The 21,233-nt window shown below is 37.4% G+C and overlaps 2 protein-coding genes across 8 annotated transcripts in view; one reads left to right on the top strand and one right to left on the bottom strand.

Moving 5' to 3' along the window:
- Positions 1-10,720, top strand: part of CROT (carnitine O-octanoyltransferase) — a 55,290-nt gene extending 44,570 nt beyond the window's left edge. Inside the window, exons 14-18 of one of the 2 annotated variants that reach the window (XM_004045687.4) lie at positions 2,524-2,647; positions 3,506-3,584; positions 3,670-3,763; positions 3,888-4,007; positions 9,455-10,720. In XM_004045687.4, coding sequence (XP_004045735.1) covers positions 2,524-2,647; positions 3,506-3,584; positions 3,670-3,763; positions 3,888-4,007; positions 9,455-9,575 — 538 coding nt within the window. In that variant the 3' untranslated portion in view covers positions 9,576-10,720. Of the gene's footprint in view, positions 1-2,523; positions 2,648-3,505; positions 3,585-3,669; positions 3,764-3,887; positions 4,008-6,854; positions 7,956-9,454 lie in introns of those variants that run through there. The other variant, XM_055346857.2, reaches the window with a different exon arrangement.
- A 2,250-nt stretch (positions 10,721-12,970) lies between these two features.
- ABCB4 (ATP binding cassette subfamily B member 4) overlaps positions 12,971-21,233 on the bottom strand; it is a 73,821-nt gene continuing 65,558 nt past the window's right edge. For all 6 annotated transcript variants that reach the window (XM_063708648.1, XM_063708651.1, XM_019030301.3 and 3 more), the window contains 5 exons: positions 20,157-20,313; positions 18,960-19,157; positions 17,207-17,413; positions 14,062-14,208; positions 12,971-13,229 (listed from right to left, as the gene is read on the bottom strand). In XM_063708648.1, coding sequence (XP_063564718.1) covers positions 13,023-13,229; positions 14,062-14,208; positions 17,207-17,413; positions 18,960-19,157; positions 20,157-20,313 — 916 coding nt within the window. In that variant the 3' untranslated portion in view covers positions 12,971-13,022. The remainder of the gene's footprint in view (positions 13,230-14,061; positions 14,209-17,206; positions 17,414-18,959; positions 19,158-20,156; positions 20,314-21,233) is intronic.

Below are 21,233 nucleotides of genomic sequence, written 5' to 3'. Positions count from 1 at the left end.
AGAATGGTGATCATTAAAAAGTCAGGAAACAACAGATGCTGGAGAGGATGTGGAGAAATAGGAATGCTTTTACACTGTTGGTGGGAGTGTAAATTAGTTCAACCATTGCAGAAGAGAGTGTGGCGATTCCTCAAGGATCTAGAACCAGAAATACCATTTGATCCAGCGATCCCACTGCTAGATATATACCCAAAGGATTATAAATCATTCTACTATAAAGATACATGCACACATATGTATATTGCAGCACTGTTCACAATAGCAAAGACTTGGAACCAACCTAAGTGCCCATCAATGATAGACTAGATAAAGAAAATGTGGCACATATACACCATGGAATACTATGCAGCCATAAAAGAGGATGAGTTCATGTCCTTTGCAGGGACATGGATGAAGCTGGAAACCATCATTCTCAACTAACTAACACAGGAACAGAAAACCAAACACCACATGTTCTCACTCATAAGTGGGAGTTGAACAATGAGAATACATGGACACAGGAAGGGAACATCACACACCGGGGGCTGTCATGGGGTGGGGGGCTAGGGGAGGGATAACATTAGGAGAAATGCCTAATGTAGATGACTGGTTGATGGGTGCAGCAAACCATCATGGCACATGTATACCTATGTAATAAACCTGCACATTCTGCACATGTATCCCAGAACTTTAAAGTATAATAAAAAAATTTTGCAAAGCCTTCAAATAGATGTTTTTTAAATCCAGTTTTTGTTGTTGTTCCTAGCATTAAGACTGGCTTGCCAGAAGCTAGCTCATCATAGCTGGCATTGGAAATTTCACGCGGTATTTTTTTTTATACAGAAGATATGTTCAAATCAGGTTCCAAATAAATTTTACACATTGCATTTGATTGATATACCTCATAAGTCTTTTTTAAATATGAGAATCTTTTTCCTACCTTTCTCTTATTGTATTTGATTTGATGAAGAAACTGGGTCATTTATCCTGTAGAGTTTTCTGAATTTTCCTGATTGTATTCCCATGGTGATATTTAACATGTTGCTCAGTGTCCTGTATGTCTTGTAAACTGGTAGTTAGAGCTAGAGGATTGATAATATGCATCAGTTCCTATTTTGGTTATGTTTTACAATAATAAATCCAATAGTTAATGCTCTTTGCTTTCTACTCCATCTTTTAAGATTAAGAGTGTGTTTACTTGTCAGCCAGCATCTATTATAAAAAGTTTACTCCCTGAATTTTTTACCTAACGTTTCAGTAGTCAATGAAGATCATTGCTAAGATTCATTATTTCATTTGAGGTTACAGTGGTAATATTTTATTACTCATTTTTACTGCTTTTATTTTTAATTTGTTTCCCTGAAAGAATGTTATTTTAGTGCTATTTAAAAATATTATTCACACTTTCTCCTTCACACTTTGAAGGGATACCATTTCACTCCAGAGAGACAGAAACACTGAACAGAAGAGGCTTGAAAACTGTTTGAGCCCTCCTAGTACCCACATTCAGAGACTTTTCACTCTTACTTTATTTGATCTCTTTGACTCCAAATGCTAACCAATAAGAAAGTAAGAGAGTTTTATACCTAAAATTGCTATATCATTCTCCAACCCAGGAAAACAGATATCACTCTGGGGAACTTCTTAAATTATACTTCCACTTTATTCTAGTCCTTCATGTTCTATATGGAGGCACTAAAGGTCAAGAACTCTGTATTACCTGCACTAAAGGTCAAGAACTCTGTATTACCTATTTCTGTGTAATAAATTACCCCAAAACATAGTGGCTTAAAACACATACTTTTTTATATCACACATTTTGTGGGTCAGTAATTTTATATCACATATTTTGTGGGTCAGTAATTTTATAACACAATTTTGTGGGTCATTTTTTGTGATGCAGCTTAGTTGAGTAACTCTGACTTAATAAAGGTTTTTCATGAGGTTGTAGTCAGTATCAGCCAAGGCTGTTTTCATCTGCTCTCCTGAGGGTAGGTCCACTTCTCAGCTCACCCACGGGAACTAGTAGCATTCAGTTCCTCCCTAGCTATTGTCCAGAGGGCCACCCTCAGTTTTCTGCCGCTAGGGCCTCTCCATCGGGCAGCCCTCAGCATGGCAGCTGGCTTTCTTCAGATGAGAAATAAGAGAACAAGAGAGCTCTCTTTGTAACCTAATTTCAGATGTGATATCCCAACACTTGTGCTGTACTCTCCCCATTAGATGCAAGTCACTGTCTAGCCTGCGCTCAAAAGGAAGGGGTTACAGCAGAGCATAAATAGCAGGAGGCAGGAATCACGGGGGCCATCTTAGAGGCTGTAATGTATATGACCTGACAGCAGCCACGCCTTTGAAACAGCCCACATTATCAGAGTATTTTTTGCTCTTTGGTATTGGAAATAGGCTCTTTTTTGTTGAAAGTCTCCAACCTATCTGTGTTAAAGGGCTTAGTCTCTGAACAAAGCTAGCTTTATTAGGCAACTATATCTGTAATGATATTAGAGCATTTTTTTCTTATGATACACTCTTTTAATTTTTTTCTTGTAGCCCTGGTTGTTGCTATGAAACAGCTATGACAAGATATTTTTATCATGGCCGTACAGAGACTGTGCGATCATGCACAGTTGAAGCAGTCAGGTGGTGCCAGTCCATGCAGGATCCTTCTGTCAATGTGAGTATTGGAAAGGAAAAAAACTCACAAGATTTGTTTAATTGTTCTAAAGGAACCGTGGTCTTTGAGTAACTAACTTCTTTGCTTCAGTTTTCCTGGATCATTAAAATACTTTGAGACATCTTTTCTGAGGTTTTTAAAGCATTTGTTCATTCACCAGTGAAATATGTAATTGGAAACAGGGAAGGCGGGAAAAGGATCCCGTTTGTGTTATTTTCTAGGCAAAGGGTCTTCAGTACTTTAGGTATTTCAGGACTTCTAATCTACCTTTAGAACAACACCAACAAAGTGCAGAAATCCCAAGGTGCCTTTAAAAGGAAGGTTTTCTTGATGTGGTTGAATGTTTTTGAAGTCACAGATTCTTGTTTCATATACTGGAACCAGGACAGTTGTATGCTTTGTTTCATACTCTTTTTTTTGAAGCATTTAGACAACAACAAATTTCCTTCTCACTGTTATTTTAGTATTATATTTGTTTCTTTAGTTTTGCTAGATGTGGTTATATATGAGTGCCTGTATCTTAATTTTATAGAACTGCTTTATTGTCATTTGTTTAGTTATGCTTTCATTTTTGAAATATTGGTTGCTTTTATCTTTATACTTGTTAATGTCACTTCAGTGCTGCCCACAAGTTCATAGTTTCCTATTCCAGGAAAGAAATAAGAAGCAGGACATACAGGGAAGAATAGGCGATAGAATAACTGAGGGAAAGATATAGGAGTATGTGTTATAGATCTTCCTAGAAATCTTCTTTCCTCTCCCAAATTACCCCAATCCTAATTACAATGAGCTTAGGATTTTTTTCTAGTTGGGTTTTGCACAGTGTGTTATTGAAGTGTCTCTCAATTTTTAATACAGCTTCGTGAGCGGCAGCAAAAGATGTTACAAGCTTTTGCAAAGCATAATAAAATGATGAAAGATTGTTCAGCTGGAAAAGGTACTTATGTTAAAATTTTTCTGACTTAAAAATCTCTCATGGTGAAAAATTTTTTTCTAACCTCAGATTTGGGGTTTCATTGCAGGATTTGATCGTCACCTTTTAGGTCTCTTACTCATAGCAAAAGAGGAAGGTCTTCCTGTTCCAGAACTCTTTACGGACCCACTTTTTTCCAAAAGGTAATGTAGTGTAGTGTTTTACAACTTCATCAATTGGCTTCTTCTTTTTGTATATTAAATGCTTTTTGGAAACAATATAAGCATCTGTAGGCCTAGTAAAATGTTCTTTTATTGTGCCACACAGCGGAGGAGGTGGAAATTTTGTTCTCTCAACAAGTCTGGTTGGCTATTTACGAGTCCAGGGAGTGGTAGTTCCCATGGTACACAATGGTTATGGATTTTTCTACCATATCAGAGATGACAGGTGAGGCTTCTCTTTTTTATTCTTTCTGTGCTATAGAGTAGGAAAGGTATTACTTTTGTTATTTAAATGCCTTTCCTACACTGTGATTCTTATATTGCCTACTGTCACTTGCTACATAAGTAACTATTTTTTCCACTTAGGCATTTAATGCATATTCATGTTTCTCTGTCCTGCTTTTGAGACACTTGTCAGATTCGTCCCTTAGGTGTCTTTATGCAGAACACTGTTTCAAGTCGATTCGGCAATCATATCATCATCCTCAAAATCAGTACGCCCATGAACATATTTGGTTTGTACAAGGTATTTTATAATAAGCTCAGATAAAATGTTTAAATATATGGTGGTTCATGTAGTCATAGACAATATTAATGAGATAGAGAAAAGAGATTGGGTAAATTATACTTTTTAAAACATGTTTTACCAATTCAGATGCAGTTCACTTGGGCTGTGTGGGGTTTGACTTATGTTTATGGAAAGAATGAGAAAGAAAAGATCAAAACCTGGTATAAAAAAGAGTGGTGGAGAACAAGATAAAATGAAAGTGATAGCAAGGCTTGTAAGGTCCTTATTTACAGCCTGGCGATCTCTTTACAGGGGCCTTTCAAAGCATAGTCAGCTTCGTAAAAATTACGTGACTACATTTAGCACTATGTGAATAAGAAGAGGGCAGGCTTGGAGGCACTTCAGATAGAATGTGAAAAATTGGAATAGTAATATGCATGACATATTTCAGTTTCTAATACAATTGACCCTCGAACAACATGGGTTTGAACTGCATGGGCACACTTACATGCAGATTTTAAATAAATGAGAAAATTTTTTGGAGATTGAGACAATTTGAAAAAACTCAAAACTGTGTAGCGTAGAAATATTCAAAAACTAAAGTATTCATGAATGCATAAAATATATACAGATACTAGTCTATTTCATCATTTACTACCATAAAATATACACAAATCTACTATACAAAGTTGAAATTTATCAAAACGTACAAACATAAGCCCTCACAGACTTTATATGGTGCCATTTGTAGTCAAGAGAAATGTAAACAAATGTAAAGATGCAGTTTTCAATCATAATGGCATTAAATTAACTGTGGTACACACTGTACTACTATAATAATTTTATAGCTACCTCATGTTGCTACTGTGGTGAGCTAAAGAGTTGCACGTATCTCCTTAAGATGTCATATAATGCTAATCATCTCTGCAGAAGCAGTTTGTCTCTTTAGCAGATCACAAAAAGTGATCTTTCGTGGTTCTATTCTCATGTATTTTTCATTGTGGGTAGTACAGTATTGTAAACATTGAATAATACCATGGGACCCATATGTAGTGCTTCTAGTGATACTGCAAGTGCTCCCAAGAAGTAGAGAAAAGTCATGACATTACAAGAAAGAGTTGATTTGCTTGATAAGTATCATAGATTGAGATCTGTAGCTGCATTTGCCCATCATTTCAACATAAATAAATCTAGTATAAGTACTATTTAAAAAAAAAAAAGGAAATTTGTGAAGCTATTGCTGCAGCTACACTGGCAGGCATTAAAACTTTGCCTTTTGCAAAATGCCTTTTGATCTCCAATTAAAAATGCAGCTTTTTGTGGGTGCTATATTTTTTATAGCAAAAAAATGCCTTTCTTGCTATAAAAAGGCATACCTATAGACTCTACTATGATTCTAGAAAAAGCGAAGTTATTATATGACAACTTTACAGGAAGGTGAAGGATCTAAATCTGGAGAATTTAATGCCAGCAAAGGATAGTTTGATAATTTTAGAAAGAGGTTTGGCTTTAAAAATGTCAAGATAACAGGAGAAGTAGAGGCAGCAGACAAGTTCCCAGACACCATCAAGAAAATCACTGAGGACAAAGGATATCTGCCTGAACAGGTTTTTAATGCAGACAAATGTGCCCTATTCTGAAAAAAAAAAATGCCACAAAGGACATTTGTTAGTAAGGAAGAGAAGTGTATTAGTCAGGTTTCTCTACAGGGACAGAACTAATAGGATATTTAAGAAGTATATAAGAAGCATTAACTCACATGATCACAAGGTCCCACAATAGGCCAGCTGCAAGCTGAGGAGCAAGAAAGCCAGTTTGAGTCCCACAGCTGAAGAAGTTAGAGTCCAACGTTCAAGGCCAGGAAGCATCTAGCACAGGAGAAAGATGTAGGCTGGGAGGCTAAGCCAGTCTAGTCTTTTCATGTTTTTCTGCCTGCTTTATATTCTGGCTGTGCTGGCAGCTGATTAGATGGTGCCCTCCCAGATTAACGGTGGGTCTGACTTTCCCAGCCCACTGACTCAAATGTTAATCTCCTTTGGCAACACTGTCTCAGACACACCCAGGATCAATACTTTGCATCCTTCAATCAAACCAAGTTGACACTCAGTATTAACCATCACAAGAAGCAAGCATCAGGCTTTAAGGCAGAAAGGGATAGGCCAACACTACTGTTTTGTGCAAATGCAGTAGGGTTTATGATCAGGACTGCTTTGTCTGTAAAGCTGTTAACTTTGAGCCTTGAAGGGAAAAGATAAACATCAGCTGCTAGTTTACAAGAAGGCCTGGACAATGATAACCTTTTTTTCTGGACTGGTTTCTTTGATGTTTTGTCACTGAAGTCAGGAAGTACCTAGCCTTTTAAAGTTGTTTTGATTTTGGACAGTGACCCTGGCCACCCAGAACCCCATGATTTAAACACCCAAGGTGTCAAAATGGTCTACTTGCCCCAGACATGTCTCTAATTCAGGCTCTAGATCGGGGGTTATAAGGACCTTTAAGGCTCATTACATGCAGGACTCAATAGAAAGGATTGTCACCAAGGATTGTCTTTTACCCCAATGGAAGAGAACATCATGAAAGTCTGGAAGGATTACACCATTGAAGATGCCATTGTTGTTAAGAAGAAGTCATGAAAGCAGTCAAGCCCAAAACAATAAATTTCTACTAGAGAAAACTATGTCCAGATGTACATGATTTCACAGGATTTACGACAGAGCCAGTCTAGGAAATCATGAAAGAGATTGTCGATATGGCAAAAAAAAGAGTGGAGGGTGAAGGATTTCAAGGTATGGATGTTGGGCCAGTTTCAGTGGCTCATGCCTGTGTTTCCAGCAGTTTGGAAGGCCAAGGTGGGAAGATTGCTTGAGGCCAGGAGTTTGAGACCATCCTGAGCAATATAGTAAGACCTCATCTCTATTAAAAAATTTGAAAAATCAAGCACTAATAGTCACCACACCAGAGGAATTAACAGAAGGTGACTTGAAGGAGATGAGTGCTTCTGAACCAGAGCCAAATGACGAGGAGGAAGACATAGTAGAAGCAGTGCCAGAACTGATGTTAGATAACCTCACAGAAGCGTTCTGATTATTCAAGACTGTTTTTGATGGCTTTTATGACATGCACTGGACCCTTCTATAATAGGAGCATTGAAACTAAAGCAAGTGGGGCAAGGGTTGGTACAGTATAGAAACATTTTTAGAGAAATGAAAAAGCAAAAAGATAGAAATTACAATCTATTTACATAAAGTTACACTGAGTGTGCCAGCCTCCCCTGCCTCTTCTTTCATCTCTTCTACCCCAAGACTAGACCACTGCATTTTAAATGTATTACATGCTGATTGTAAAAAAAAAAAAAAGTTGTTAAATATAAAAACTACATAAGAACAAAGTTATCTACATTTCCATTACATGGCATAAGACTATAATTATATGATGCTCCCAACCTATAATGTATGTAGACTGTATATTTACACTGTAAATATTTGTGTCCTTTTTTGTGAATTTCATTCTTGCTTATTATTTCAAGCAGTTTACAATACCATTAAGTATGCTTTGAGAAATTTTGATGGTTGTATAATTTCCAGTCTTAGGATTCCTATGATTTATCTAACTGCTTCTCTACTATTTTGTTTTTCCATCATTACAAATAATGTATAAGGTTATAAATGTATCCTTTCTCATTTCATCACACCATTGCCAACTCTAGTTATAAAAATTCTGTAGGCTAGGCATGTTGGCTCACGCCTGTAATCCCAGCACTTTGGGAGGGATTACACTAGATCACTTGAGGCCAGGAGTTCAAGACCAGTCTGGCCAACATGGTGAAACCCCATTTCTACTAAAAATACAAAAATTAGCTGGTGTGGTGGCACACACCTGTAGTCTGAGTTACTTGGGAACCTGAGGCACGAGAATTGCTTCACGCTGGGAGATGGAGGTTGCAGTGAGCTGAGATCATGCCACTGCACTCCAGTCTGGGCAACAGAGTGAGACTCTTTCTCAAAAAAAAAAAAAAAAGTCTTTACCCATTTGACAGGCAAAAAATAACATAAATTACTTGTTTACCTATGAAGTAAAACATGTTTTCATTCTTTTGGCATTGTGTTTCTTTCATGAATTGTCTGTACATGTAGGAAAGGCTGTTCTTTAGAAAGATAACTGAAATTTTTTTTAAAAATTGACACTTGAATAAGAATGGTTAATCTGTGGAGAGAAACATGTTTAGATGCTGCTAAATATCTGGGAATTCCATGCCCAGTGTAGCTGGAGAATGATTCGTGATCATGAATCACTAGGTGAAAACAAGGCAGGACTTCCTAAAGGTTTCTGTATTACTTTTCTGCAAATATAATCCACTCAGACATTGGTTTCATCATTATATACTGGGCTAGAGCATGTTCTTATTTTTATTTAACTTAAAGCACATGTTGAAGACATAATTTACTCTTTTTTTTAAGTGATGTGAAAATTGCATGGTTTTCCAGAAGCATTACATTGCACATTTTAATTTTGAGCCTAATTCATATTTCGCTATAGAGACTTCTGTCTGTAAAGTGGAAGACTAGCTCTAAGTCAGGCTTCTCTCCTATTTATTTCAGCTTCCCAGGGCCACTTTTCTCACTTGCCAGATCTGGGATTTCTTATTAGGAGTATCTCGAGAAAGATGGTGGAAGGCATGACTTGATCCCAAGAGTTTCTCTTTTTGACTCCTAGAAATAGCCTTTCTCACCTATCATCCTTCTCTGCCTTTTTTTTTTTCAAACTTTCTTCAAGTACTCTTTAAAAACAGTTTAAATTTCATTAAAAACTGTAGCATGAATTCATATTCCAACTCATTCCAGTAGCACTTTAGGAAGGACTTTTCTAGGAAGGAGGTTTTTTGTTCTGTTTTAAACGTAGTAAGACCTAGCTTCAGAGCACTCTAGGGCTCTAGCTAATTTGTTCCCCTTTGTCCCTAGGCGCTAGTCATCTAATGAATGAGGTGTTCCTTAGCATTATCTACAGATATGGCTTTACCTTCAATTGTGTCAGGTTACATTTACCTAATGTCAGCAAGACTTCACATTTCATGTATGAATATCCAGATGAAATAAAGCCCTGGTTGTATTCACCATCACTATTTGGAGCCTTTTGTGTAATCATTAATCATTATTTATGCTTCACAGGTTTGTTGTGGCCTGTTCAGCCTGGAAATCCTGTCCCGAGACTGATGCGGAAAAGCTAGTTCAGCTGACTTTTTGTGCTTTTCATGATATGATACAGCTGATGAACTCTGCTCATCTTTAGAGATGAATCATCTATTAAGCACTTACCAAAACATATCATTAAACTGAGTGCTGGGAGTGAGTTGGTAATATGAGATGGGAAGGAATGTTGACTTGCTAACATTCCTTTAACAAGTTAAGAAAACTTGTTAAATGTAGAAATTAGTAGAATCATGTTCTCTAAATTTATTCTGCCATAGAAGGTAGAAATATTTTTAAACTCCTCTGATGCAGCAGCAATGCAAATTATGACATAGTGAATATAGAACTATGCAGTATTTAAGCCTCAACAATCCAAATCTACCAACTTTAACAATGCAAGTCTTACTCTAATTTTTAAGTATTTTTGTTGGTACTTACATGGGTTATAAATCCTCTCTCTGGACATCAATGTAGAGTCCATCTTTCAAGCACTTTAATTTTTTTAGCTGCCAAAGGGTATGAATTACATTATTGTATGCTAATTTCCCTGAAATCAATGCCTTCTATGTTCACCACAGGGATACAAGCCTGTTATATTTGATGGGAAAGACCACTACAATTTAATGGTGATCTAAAATAACTTTTTTGGGCTGGGTGCAGTGGCTCATGCCTATAATCTTAACACTTTGGGAGGCCAAGGTAGGAGGATTGCTTGAAGCTAGGAGTTTGAGACCAGCCTGGGCAACAGGGTAAGGTCCTGTCTCTACAAGATCAAAAACTTAGCTGGGTATGGTGGTGCATGTGTGCCTGTAGTCCAAGCTACTTGAAGGCTGAGACAGGAGGATCGGTTGAGCCCAGGAGGTTGTGGCTGCAGTGAGCTGTGATGTGCCCTTATGCTATAGCCTGGGCAAGAGCGTGAGACCCTGTCTCGAAGAAAAAAAGAGAAAAATAACTCTTTTGAACAAACAGACAAATTAGCTAGTAGTATGGAGATGTATACCCTCTATCACACACACATAAAACGGTAACAAAATTCATTGTGGTGTATTATAATTAGTTTTGTGAATAGAAAAATAAAGCACTTAAATTTGTTACAGTGACTTTTAAAGGATTAATGTTGAATCACATTGTCAGAATTTTTTCCTCCTCGCTGTTCAGTTTTGTAGTTTTTACTCTCAAAAAATGAAATTCTCAAAATTATATAGCTTTTTGTTTTAGGTTTGAATAAATGATTCATTCCTGTTTGCTTTTCTGGTGCTTTTTGACCTCAGTTATATATTGCTGTGTAATTAACCATCCAAAACTTAGTGTCTTGAATCCGTTTATTGTTTCTCATTACTTTGTCAGTTGATTGATAACAGCTAGACAGTTCTGCTCATCTTGCCTGTGTTTATTTGTACAGCTATAATCATCAGGCAGCCAGGACTGAGGCTGGAAAGTTTAAGATCACCTCACCAACTATCTGTAAATTTGGTGGCTGGGACTGTCTCTCCTGACATGGTCTCTGATCATCTAGTATTCAGAATTGAGCTTCCTTACTTGGTAGTGAGAGTGTTCTGAGAGGTGAAGGTCCCTTGAGGCCTAGGCCCTGAAGTCACATGCCATCACTTGGCTGCATTTTGTTCATTAAACCAAGTCACAAGAGAAGTCCAGATTCAAGGAGTGGGGAAAAAGTAATATCTTGATAAGAGAAAGTCACTTTGTAAAAGAGTGGGCGCAGAGGGCATGATTATGGGTACTATAGCAATCTGCCAGACATTTTAATATATGTAAAGATTACATCATACTCAGGGTACTGATTCTATACATCCCTTTTAAAAAACATGTACGCTCTGAATTTGATAAGACTGGTTTATTACTAACAGTTAAGCCCTTTACACTGTGCCAGCCTCTGTCCTGAAAAGCATCAGTACTATTTCTCTGTGAAAACATTCAGAGTTGGCTTCAGTGGCATTTGATACATTTCTTCACAGTTGGTATAGAAAAGGAAGATGAGATCTGAACTAAGAACCTTTTCCCCTCATTCTAGTGCAGGGTTTTAAACTAGATAGCGAGGGCACTTAGAATCATTTGGTTGGTTTATAATAAATACAGGTTGAACATCCCAAATCTGAACACCAGAAATGCTCCAAAATCCAAAACATTTTGGGTGCTGACATAAGGAAATGCTCATTGGAACATTTAGGATTTCTGGACTTGGGATGCTCAGCCAGTGAATATAATGCAAATATTCTGAAATATGAAACACTTCTGATCCCAAGCATTTTAGATAAGAATACTCAACCTATAATGTGTAATGAGCTGCGTATTTTGGAAACTGCATCACCTGCACAGAAACCTGCTCTCACTCACACTTCACCACTTTTCCTAACTTGCCTGATGTGAATAATCACCTAGAGTGTATTTTAAAAAACAGATTCCTGGGCCTCAACCCAGACCTACTGAATCAATTATTTTGTTTAGGAATAGATGCCCCATGATTCTGATCAGGCAAGTTTGGTTATCATTATACAGGAATAGGTCAAACACTACTTTGGGTCACTGCAGTAACGTACTTTTTGCCCCACTTTTATCTTGGTTAATCTGAAATTTGATCCACTCACACAGTGGTCACGTTTGAAAAATTCTTTGGTAATATGGCTTATTACAGTTAGAAGAACTTTGGATGATTTACTGAATTTAACAACCTGATAGAGCGCTAAGAACTAATTTGTTGCAGAAAATTGTGGAGAAAACAAAGGGAAAATTATTGAAACATTTCAGTGTGGTTAGCTTCTAGGGGTTGTCTATATTTTTTGCTTTCCATCTAAACATACCTTTCCTTGTAGGAAAAACGGATTTTCTGGGAAAAGTAGTCTATTTATAAAAGAGAACGCAGTTGCTATAGAAACTCAGCATGTATCATTGATGTTTGATGTTTGAAATTATACTGATAATTGTACATTTTAAATTAATGAGTTTAAAACTTTAAAAAAATACTTAATGATAGGGCTCTTTCTTGCTTTATGGAACCGATATGTGCTTTCAGAGTTAGCTAGGTAGGGCAATTTCATTTACTCTTGATGTTGGATGATAAAGCTGGAAATTCATTCATTTAAAAAAACTTTGATTCCACAATAGAATGATTTAGAAAATTACCAAGAGAGATGAGGCTATTGAACAATTCATTTTTCTTTTGTACTTGGGAAAATTATTCCCAAACTTTCCTGTCTACCCAACCCATTCAGGACCATAAGACCATTGCCCTATGTCTGTGGCTTCTATATTTCTACACCTGTACTTACCTTGAATTTTGTTCTTTTTCTGGATGTTTCTAATAACTTAGGGAGAGCTAGCCTGTCGTTTCAATACTTCATCAAGACAGGTGTCACTTCTAACTCTCAAATTTCAAATGCCGTAATAAACCCCAAATTGGGTCTTCTAAATTGATCTAGAATGAGATAGATATACCTATGTTTTATGATGACAAACCAGAAACTTATTTTACAAGTCAGATAAAATGGTAGAATAATTTGAATTTATTTGTAAAATATACTGTAGCAAAAGTTCATAAGTTCTGTGTCCCAGCCTGGACACTGACCATTGAAAAATAGATGCCTTTCTGTGACAGCAGCTGCTGATGCGTGCCATGCTCCTTGACTCTGCCATTCTGAAACACCACTATTAAGTCTGCATTCTGGATGGTGGACAGGTGGTGAGCAATCACAATGCAGGTGCGGCCTTCTCTGGCTTTGTCCAGGGCTTCTTGGACAACCTATTGATAAATCAGACAGACACCTTATCCCAAAAATTGTATAAATTAGTTTTAACATTCAAGTAAATTTGAAAATGTTACCTTTCTAATCAACTTTTAATTTCTAGTATCTTAGAATCTTTGAAATTTATGCATGTGTATTTTGTATAATCAACGTTTAATCTACATAGTTATGTTCTGCTTTTTAAATATAACACAAATGGGTTCCCATGCTGTAAAAAAATTCATAAGTATTTAAATTTTCTAATCTTCTGTTTAACTAGTTCCCTTTTGAGTATTTTCCAGTTTTTCATTCCTAATGTGCTAAAAATGTAATTTGTGCAGCTTTTTTCTTTTGAATGCTTTACTTTATAAAATATATAATCATTTTAGAAAATTTAGAATAAAATATTCCATTACTTCAAAATAACCACTATCGGCCGGGCAAGGTGGCTCACGCCTGTAATCCCAGCACTTTGGGAGGCCGAGGCAGGCGGATCACAAGGTCAGGATTCGAGACCAGCCTGGCCAACATAATGAAACCCTGTCTCTAGTAAAAATACAAAAATTAGCTGGGCATAGTGGCAGGCACCTGTAGTCCCAGCTACTCAGGAGGTTGAGGCAAGAGAAGTGCTTGAACCCTGGAGGCAGACGTTGCAGTGAGCTGGATTGCGCCACTGCACTACAGCCTAGGCAACAACGAGACCCCGTCTCAAAAAAATAAAAATAAAAACCACTATCTAACGTTCTGTGTTTTTCCCCCTGTGCTTGTGTGTGTTTTTTTCATGGTTGACAGCAAAATCCCTTCTATTTCATAAATTAAATAAGACATAAGTTGGGAGGCCACACACACCTTTTCACTTTCAGTATCCAGAGCTGATGTAGCTTCATCCAACAGGAGGATTTGAGGTTGTCTGATGAGGGCTCGGGCAATAGCAATCCTCTGTTTTTGACCTCCTGAGAGCTGAGTCCCCTTATCTCCCACTCTTGTTTCATATTTCTGCAAGTTAACCAAGTTATAAATATGTTGAATGAACTGTTGCTTAACAGTTGACAGTTCTATTTACAAGAAAAACATTTACAGTCAATAACAGTTTCTATAATGTTGTTTCAACTTAACAGAGTGTTTATTTTCAAAATCAAACTAGAAAACTAGTGACTTTAATTCTCAATGCTATTCTACAATAGGCTATCTTATAATTAACTTTCTTTAAAATAGGAGGAGTATACTCTAAAATAACAAATGCTATAACAGATATATGAATCAATAAGTCATTTATTGTCATTATCAAGTATTATGCACTGTACATAGTAGTATGTGCTATACTCTTATACAACTGGCAGTGCAGTCGCTTTGTTATGCCAGCATCACCACAAATACATGAATTTTGTGTTGCACTATGATATTATGACAGCTATGTCACTAGGCAATAGGAATTTTTCAGTTCCATTATAATCTTATGGGAACCACTGTGGTATACGCAGTCTGTCATTGACCAAAATGTTGTTATGTAACACATGACTGTAGCAGTATACACAGCACACTATGAAAGATCAGAAGGAGACAGAAGTTGTTGTGGAGACAGGGTAGAAGGAGAAAAAAGGGGAAATAAATGAAAGAAATCTTTTTAGAGAAGTTTGGGGAGCTAGATTTTGAGAGAGCATTCTAGGCTGAGAAAGAGCATATGAAGAGAGATGTAAATTGAGTCAGTTCAGTTTGCAGGGCTTATGCAGTGATGTATATCATGTGAATTAATTTCCTAAGGTCCAGTGGTCACTTATATTAAGAGCTGAAGCTGTAAATTTTTCTATTCACAGTCAAATCCAATATTTGATTCAGGTCAATGTGCATTAAAGGTTGGTAAGGCTAACCAAAATGAAAGGTTTTTAAAATTTTATTTGTGGGTGGGAGTGATTTCTAACTATAGCAGAAAATAAAAGCAAAAATAATTAAGCTCTACGTCAGTGTAACCCAGTGGAACCCCGAATGCTGGAAGAATGCCATAAAGTGAATTGTCCCTACCATCACTTTTAGGGACCTCAAGCCATTCTTCCAGGGCTACACATGTTTAAAGTGGACTCAAAATGGATCATGGACTGAAATTTAAAATGTAAAGCTATAAAACTTTTAGAAAAAAACATGGAGAAAATATTTTGGGCCTAGGGCTAGGCAACGAGTTCTTAGACTTGACACTGAAAGCATAATCCATAAAAGGAAGAATTGGTAAATTGGACCTCATCAAAAGTAAAACTTTTGCTCTGCAAAGACCTTCTTATAGGATGAATAAACAAGCTACAGACTGGGAGAAAACATTTACAAACTACATATCCAACAGTAATTACAATATGTTAAACAAACAAAAAAACTTCTGAAAACTCAGCAGTAAAAGATAAAAATCCAATTAGAATATGGGCAAACAACATGGAGACATTTCACCAAGAGGATATATAGATGGTAAATAAGCATATAAAAAACTATGTTCAACATCATTTGCCATTGGGAAATGCATATTAAAGCCACAGTGATGTATCACTACACTCTTATCAGAGTGGTAAAAATAAAAACTAATGACAACAGTAAATGCTGGCAAAGATTCAGAGAAACTACATCACTTACACATTGCTGGTAGGAATGTAAAATGGGATGGCCACTCTGGAAAACAGTTTAGCAGTGGCTTATAAACTAAACATGAAATTGCCATACTGCTCCACAATTCTACTCCTGGGTGTTTATCCCAAAGAAATAAAAACTTGAATTCATACAGAAACCTGTATACAAGTATTTACAGCAGCTTTATTTGCAATAGCCAGAAACAGGAAATAACCCAGCTATCTTTCAACAGGTGAATGGTTAAACTGTGGTACATCCACACTGTGGAATATCACTCAGTAATAAAAAGCAATGCCTATGAATACACACAACTTCAGGGAATTAGCTGAAAGACAAAAGTTAATCCCAAAAGTTTACATACTGTATATATTTTTATAAAACATTTTTTAAATATAAAATTATACAAATGGAGAACAGATTCACGTTTGCCAGAGTTTGAGAGGAATGAGGGTGAGAGGAAGGGATATATGCATGGCTCTAAAAGGGCAATATGAGCGATCTTTATGGAGATGAGAATGTTCTGTATCTTTTTTTTTTTTTTTTTGAGACGGAGTCTCACTCTGTCGCCCAGGCTGGAGTGCAATGGTGCGATCTTGGATCACTTTAACCTCCGTTTCTCAGGTTCAAGCGATTCTCCCGCCTCAGCCTCCTGAGTAGCTGCAACTACAGGTGCCCACCACCAGGCCTGGTTAATGTTTGTGTTTTTAGTAGAGACAGGGTTTCACCATGTTGGCCAGGATGGTCTCGATCTCCTGACCTCGTGATCCACCCACCTTGGCCTCCCAAAGTGCTGAGATTACAGGTGTGAGCCACCGTGCCTGGCCAGTGTTCTTAATTAGTGGATCTATGAATCCTCATCTGCAATACAACTGCACAGAACTAAATCCATATGCAAATGAATGCAAGTAAAACAAGGGAAGTCTGAATAAGATGAGTGGAATGTATCAATATCAGTATCCTGCTTGTGATACTGTATACTAGTTTTGCAAGATATTGTCATTGGCAGAAACTAGGTAAAGGGTACATAAGATCTCTGTATTCCTTACAACTACATGTAAATCCATAATTATCTCAAAATAAAAACTATAATTGTTTTAAAAGTACCATAGGGCTAAACCAAACATCACTGCAGTCTAAATGCAGCCCTCAACCACCAGTCTGTAACCTGAAGTATGGTGGTTTTGAGCTTCTCACTACATTTGTATGAGGTAGGCATAATGTATTCCCATTTACAAATAAGAAAGCTTGGTATCCTGAAGTACCTTGTCCAAGTTGTTAATGTTAGTAAATCAACATATTTTGTTACAAGATTTTGTTGGCATAACTTTGGTAATTGTTTGGGGGATAAAAAATAGTCTCTTCTGATTTCAGCTACTCGTTAACTTACGTGGGGTAACGTCTCGATGAAAGTATGTATGTTGGCAGCTTTGGCTGCACTCACAATTTCATCCTGTGATACAACCCGGCTGTTGTCTCCATAGGCAATATTCTCGGCAATGCTGCAGTCAAATAGGATAGGCTCCTGAGACACGATTCCGAGTTGAGCTCTGAGCCACTGGACATTGAGTTTCTTTGCTTCTTGACCATCGAGAAGCTGAAAACCAAAGTCCACAAACTATAAGAACGGTATAAAAAAGAAAAAAAAAAAACTAAAAAGTTACTAGATTGTCCATTTGGAGGATTGTTGCATGAGGGTATGAGAAGCTGCAAAACAACAACCCTCCAAGACTTATAGCATTGAGGCCAGCATGGCCGACATGATGATTTTTATGGTGATTAAGCCATCCCTATCTTGGTCTAACTGGCAAAATGGTAGCACATTTGACCCTCTTTTTTCACACTTCTCTTTGTCCTTGTCTGCCCTCCTCCAGCCATCTGTGTCCTACTCTGCCTTAAGCCTCCATCAAGGTGTCCCACTCAGGTCTGCTGTCCCCAGAATAATCCTAACCCTTCACCTTGACTTGATTTCCCCTTCCCCCATGCACAGCAGTGAAAAAGCTGATCAGAAGCAGGGCCCCCAGATTCCAAAAGCTGGTTGACTGTGGTCCTACCTCTACCTCTCTTTTCCCTGAAAACTACTAGCCTTAACTTTCCCTCACCTCTCTGATAGCACTAAGGACAAGAATCCCATGGAAAAGGAACAAGTTACAAAGGGCAGTGTCTTTGGGAGGATTATTTTTGCTGGCAGTGATGGTTTTGTTTTTGTTTTACTTGCTATAGGCAGGAGGCATGGTGCTCCTAGGGAAGTGTTGTAATATGTACTTGAAAATACAGCCTTCTGTAAGGTAAAGGTTACAGGCAAAGGAATAGACACAAGTCCAGCTAGTCTTGATCTCAATAAAGAAAAAAATTCCCACCATAGTATCAGCACACCATATTTACAGAGTTTTGGTGAGCTGGTTTGCCTATGTTACCTGCAGAATAGTTATAATAGCAAAGCAGAAGATTTCCAGAGAGAAACAACTAAATTAGGCTTAACAAGGCTGATTTAGGCTTAACAACTATTAATAAAACAAACAAGGCTTAACACTTTGGTGACTGTCTAATGGGGACAGGCTCCCAGGGCTCTGTCACGGGTGCTGTCCCAAGGTTATGGCAGATACAAGCATTATCAAGAGTTGGTCTTCACTCAAGGAAGAGAGCCACGGGGCTACATGCTAGAAAATCAATGACAAAAGCCAAATATGAAAGGGCTGGAGGTTGAGGATCAAAGTCAAAGTTCGAGAGCGTAGAATTCAAGGTAAGAGAAGGCAGCAAAACTGAAAGCAGTGGGGAGGCAATAAGCAGGTAGCACCCTGTTTTGGAAGTCAGCTTTGAATTTGGGCAGGAGTCTGTAGTTCACCTTTATAAGCCAGTAAGTCAGTATTTGCTTAGAACAATCAGACTGACTGGAAAGGCTCATGACAGGTTAAAAATTAAACTTATATTCAGTATTTTCTGAGCTAGACTGAATTCCAGACATTCTGTCCTATTGTCCCCATATATTTCCCAGATATGGTGCCAGTTGGGGTTTACAGAATGTGGTCATTGTATCAAACAGGATTCTAGGTCTACATTTGTCCAATATTTTCCATTATGACAATATTGGTTGGGCCAATTAAAATATAGCCTTCAATCAAGTTATAAGGAAATGTGCTCACCACTGTCCCCGCCAAGGGGTCGTAGAACCGCTCCAGGAGCTGGACCACCGTGCTCTTCCCACAGCCACTGCTGCCCACCAGGGCTAGTGTCTGGCCTTTCTTCACCTCCAGGCTCAGCCCCTGAAGCACTGGCACGTTTGCTCGGGTGGGATAGTTGAACACGACTTCATTAAATGTTATATTTCCTTCAAATTTATCCTGAATAAATGTTTAAATGTTGCTATTATAATTGGCCTGATAATTATTGGAATAAGAAATATTATTTCAAGGAAACTTTACCAAAGACTGTAGTAGAGAAACATAAAATTCATATTTGGTATAGTTCTGGTGCCAGTTAATATTGATAGCAAGTTATTATGGTGTGAAATGAAGGTGAGAGATAGAGGTATAGGTGAGATTAGACAAAAAGTCATTACCATGAGTTGTTATCTAACTTAGTTTCTGATTTCTTTAAGATATTCATTTAGCTTTCCCAACTGCTTATTCTGAAGCTGGAATCAAGCCAGTGTCCAAAAGACTCTAAAGGCTTGGAAATTTAGCAACAGTTTCTACCTAAAGTTTCAGTGGGCAGCCCTGATGGCAAACCCTGGCAGTTTCTTAATTTCACTTTCTTTATCTCACTCACTGGGCACAGCAATTTTATCAGAACATGAAATATCTGGGAAAGTCCTGGAAAGACTGTGTTAAGTCCTAGCCTCTTTACCTACACAGCTGCTTGTATATTACAATGTGTAGCATCTTGTGTCATACAAAGAACACTCAGATGTGAGTTTAAGTTACCTTTATAGATAATAAAGCACAGGATTATTACTCTCATTGTGAACCAACTGCTCTTCTTACCAATTACATCTTAACTATTATAAAAAGTGATTAAAGTCAAATTACTAATTGCATTAACATGGCAGAATTATACCTTTATGTAGAAATGACTAAATTTTTGTGGAAACTATTCAGTTCTAATATATCTGGTTTTCCTTTTTTTTAATTTTGATGTGCTAAACTTCAGGATCCTTGAAACCACCTATAAAATTTTTAAATGCCAGTCAAGTTGCCCAAATATTAGCTATATAAATATTACAAATTAAATGAAACACATGTTGGTGTAATCATCACAAACTTATCCTGTAGCTATAATCTAGCAGACAGCAAACCTTAGGGAAAAATTGATCAAGCATCATCAGGCATCAGAGAACTTACAGGCTTCAGCCCCTCTTCACTGTAGCTGTCAATCAGAGGTTGTCTTTCAAACAGCATGAATAAGTGGGCTGCAGACAGCTTAGCTTTAGCATAGTCTGGAGCAAATGAACTGGCATGTCCTAGAGCCACTGCACCAAATACAATTGCAGAAAACACCCTAGACAGAAGTAGAGGAATTCAAAAATTAGCTTTTATAATTAACTCCATGATGTTTGAAAGTCTAAAGGTATAGTGCTTACCAGTATTTTTTCCCTTTACTCCTTAATCATCCCCTTTCTCCCCGACATACATTTTCATAAAATTCTAGTAACAAGAGAAATCTAGGAGAGGGGCAAGATCCACTTTCTGAGGGTTTGCCTTTTCTCAACTTGCTTTCTGACTTCCCTTTGCATAGTAGCCCCTAATTTCTTAGGACTACTGTGACTTCCCAAAGGTTTTTACTTTCAAGAAGAGGCTTATAACTGAATCTGATCTGTGAGCTCAGCTAATTTTAGTTGCTGGTTATACTCTTTTTAGAGTTGAGGGAATTGAAGCACAAAGTGTGTAAGGGCCTTGATCGGTTCCAAGTAAGCTTTTTCTGATAAAGCTCCGGCCCTGACTTCCAGTTTGTGGTTTCTTCTATACTACCACACAAATGATAATCATCATCACTGTAAAGAATTTTTATTAGGGAAAATAAGCCTTTACTAGAAATAGCTTTTTATTTACAATTAAAATAACTATGCTATCAGTTATTATGCTTAGTACCTGGGTGATGACATGGTCTGTACACCAAACCCCCATGACATGAGTTTGCCTGTATTAACAAACCTGCATATGTACCCCTGAACCTAAAATAAAAGTTAAAATAACTATTGACAGCACTCTGGAAAAAAAAGTCACCTTAAACTAAAGTTCTATTTTCTAATTATATGCTCTTTAAAGATGGATATTGATTATGACAACTTTTAGGAAGGGCTAAAGATCCTGAGATCTACAACTTCACAAAGCAATTTACTTCTGATACCAGCGCTACCCCAGAGAAAGGAGTGGGAGTTCTCTAGTAATAATGGAGAACTTTAAGTTTTCACCTCCAAA

This window comes from Gorilla gorilla, chromosome 6 (genome assembly GCF_029281585.2).
Source record: "Gorilla gorilla gorilla isolate KB3781 chromosome 6, NHGRI_mGorGor1-v2.1_pri, whole genome shotgun sequence".
Taxonomy (NCBI): Eukaryota; Metazoa; Chordata; class Mammalia; order Primates; family Hominidae; genus Gorilla; species Gorilla gorilla.
The sequence above is the reverse complement of the archived record's forward strand: the minus strand, read 5'-3'. Positions and strand labels throughout refer to the sequence as shown.